The sequence below is a fragment of the Austrofundulus limnaeus genome, unplaced genomic scaffold (assembly GCF_001266775.1).
Source record: "Austrofundulus limnaeus strain Quisiro unplaced genomic scaffold, Austrofundulus_limnaeus-1.0 Scaffold384, whole genome shotgun sequence".
Classification (NCBI taxonomy): Eukaryota; Metazoa; Chordata; class Actinopteri; order Cyprinodontiformes; family Rivulidae; genus Austrofundulus; species Austrofundulus limnaeus.
In genome coordinates this window covers 174,574-175,428 of record NW_013952786.1, presented here as the reverse complement: position 1 = coordinate 175,428, position 855 = coordinate 174,574, and the positions used below count along the sequence as shown (strand labels likewise).

The following is an 855-nucleotide window of genomic DNA, read 5'->3' as shown; positions in this document are numbered from 1 at the left end:
AAACTGTGAGCCATTACTTCATGCTGCTCTTATCTGTTTACTTTTAGAGGAACACAAACAGCTGTGAAACAGGGCAGAGTGTCGGGATGTGAAGCAGACACAGAACAAACGAGCGTCGGGACGTTTCTACAAAACATGGAGTGTGTGAAGACTTTATTTCTGCTCTGTTCCTCTCTGCTTTTGACCACTGTGACATCGCAACACAATGGTATTTATGTATTCCTTCATTTTCACGGCACAGTCTGTCGCTATTTCTACAGTTTAAATTAAAACTCGTGTTTTTTGTAGTGTGTTCCAGACCTGATTTAAAAGGACACATTGAGCTGAGTGGGACCCAGAGGTTCTTTAGCCCCGGTGTGGAGTTACCGCTGTCCTGTCAGCAGGGATACACTCCCATATCAGGCCCTCGAAAGATCGTCTGCACTGTCAGTGGAGAGTGGAGTAAAACCAAGTTCGAGTGCATACGTGGGTCTCTTTTATTCATCATCAGATTTCCTGTTTACTGGTTCTTTTGTGGGGAAATAAAATAAAATTCATCTTCATTATCTGCATCATTTATGTTACAATAATTACTTCTGTAAAAGTTTGTTTTTAACATATAATTTATATAGATCAGTTAAAACTTTATTCTAAATGTTTTTTTGTAATTGTTTGTTTTTTAAATTGTGCTTTTTATGAGATTTTAAAAGACCCTTATGAGAATTTTACTCACAAATAGAATCATAGTATTTTTTTCTTACTCATTTATTATATATAGGATAATGAGTATAAATCTGCACCTTTTACTTCTAAAAAGTAGTTGTAGTGGAGGGCTGTTCAACTGGTGGCCCGTGGCCCGGATGACGTCTGTCAATG

The 855-nt window shown here is 37.7% G+C and overlaps 1 protein-coding gene across 1 annotated transcript in view; it reads left to right on the top strand.

Moving 5' to 3' along the window:
- The window catches only part of LOC106528479 (beta-2-glycoprotein 1), a 6,826-nt gene continuing 5,971 nt past the window's right edge, over positions 1 to 855 (top strand). Inside the window, exons 1-2 of the mRNA XM_014023654.1 lie at positions 1 to 208; positions 289 to 465. Of these exons, the coding sequence (XP_013879108.1) occupies positions 136 to 208; positions 289 to 465 (250 nt within the window). The 5' untranslated portion in view covers positions 1 to 135. The remainder of the gene's footprint in view (positions 209 to 288; positions 466 to 855) is intronic.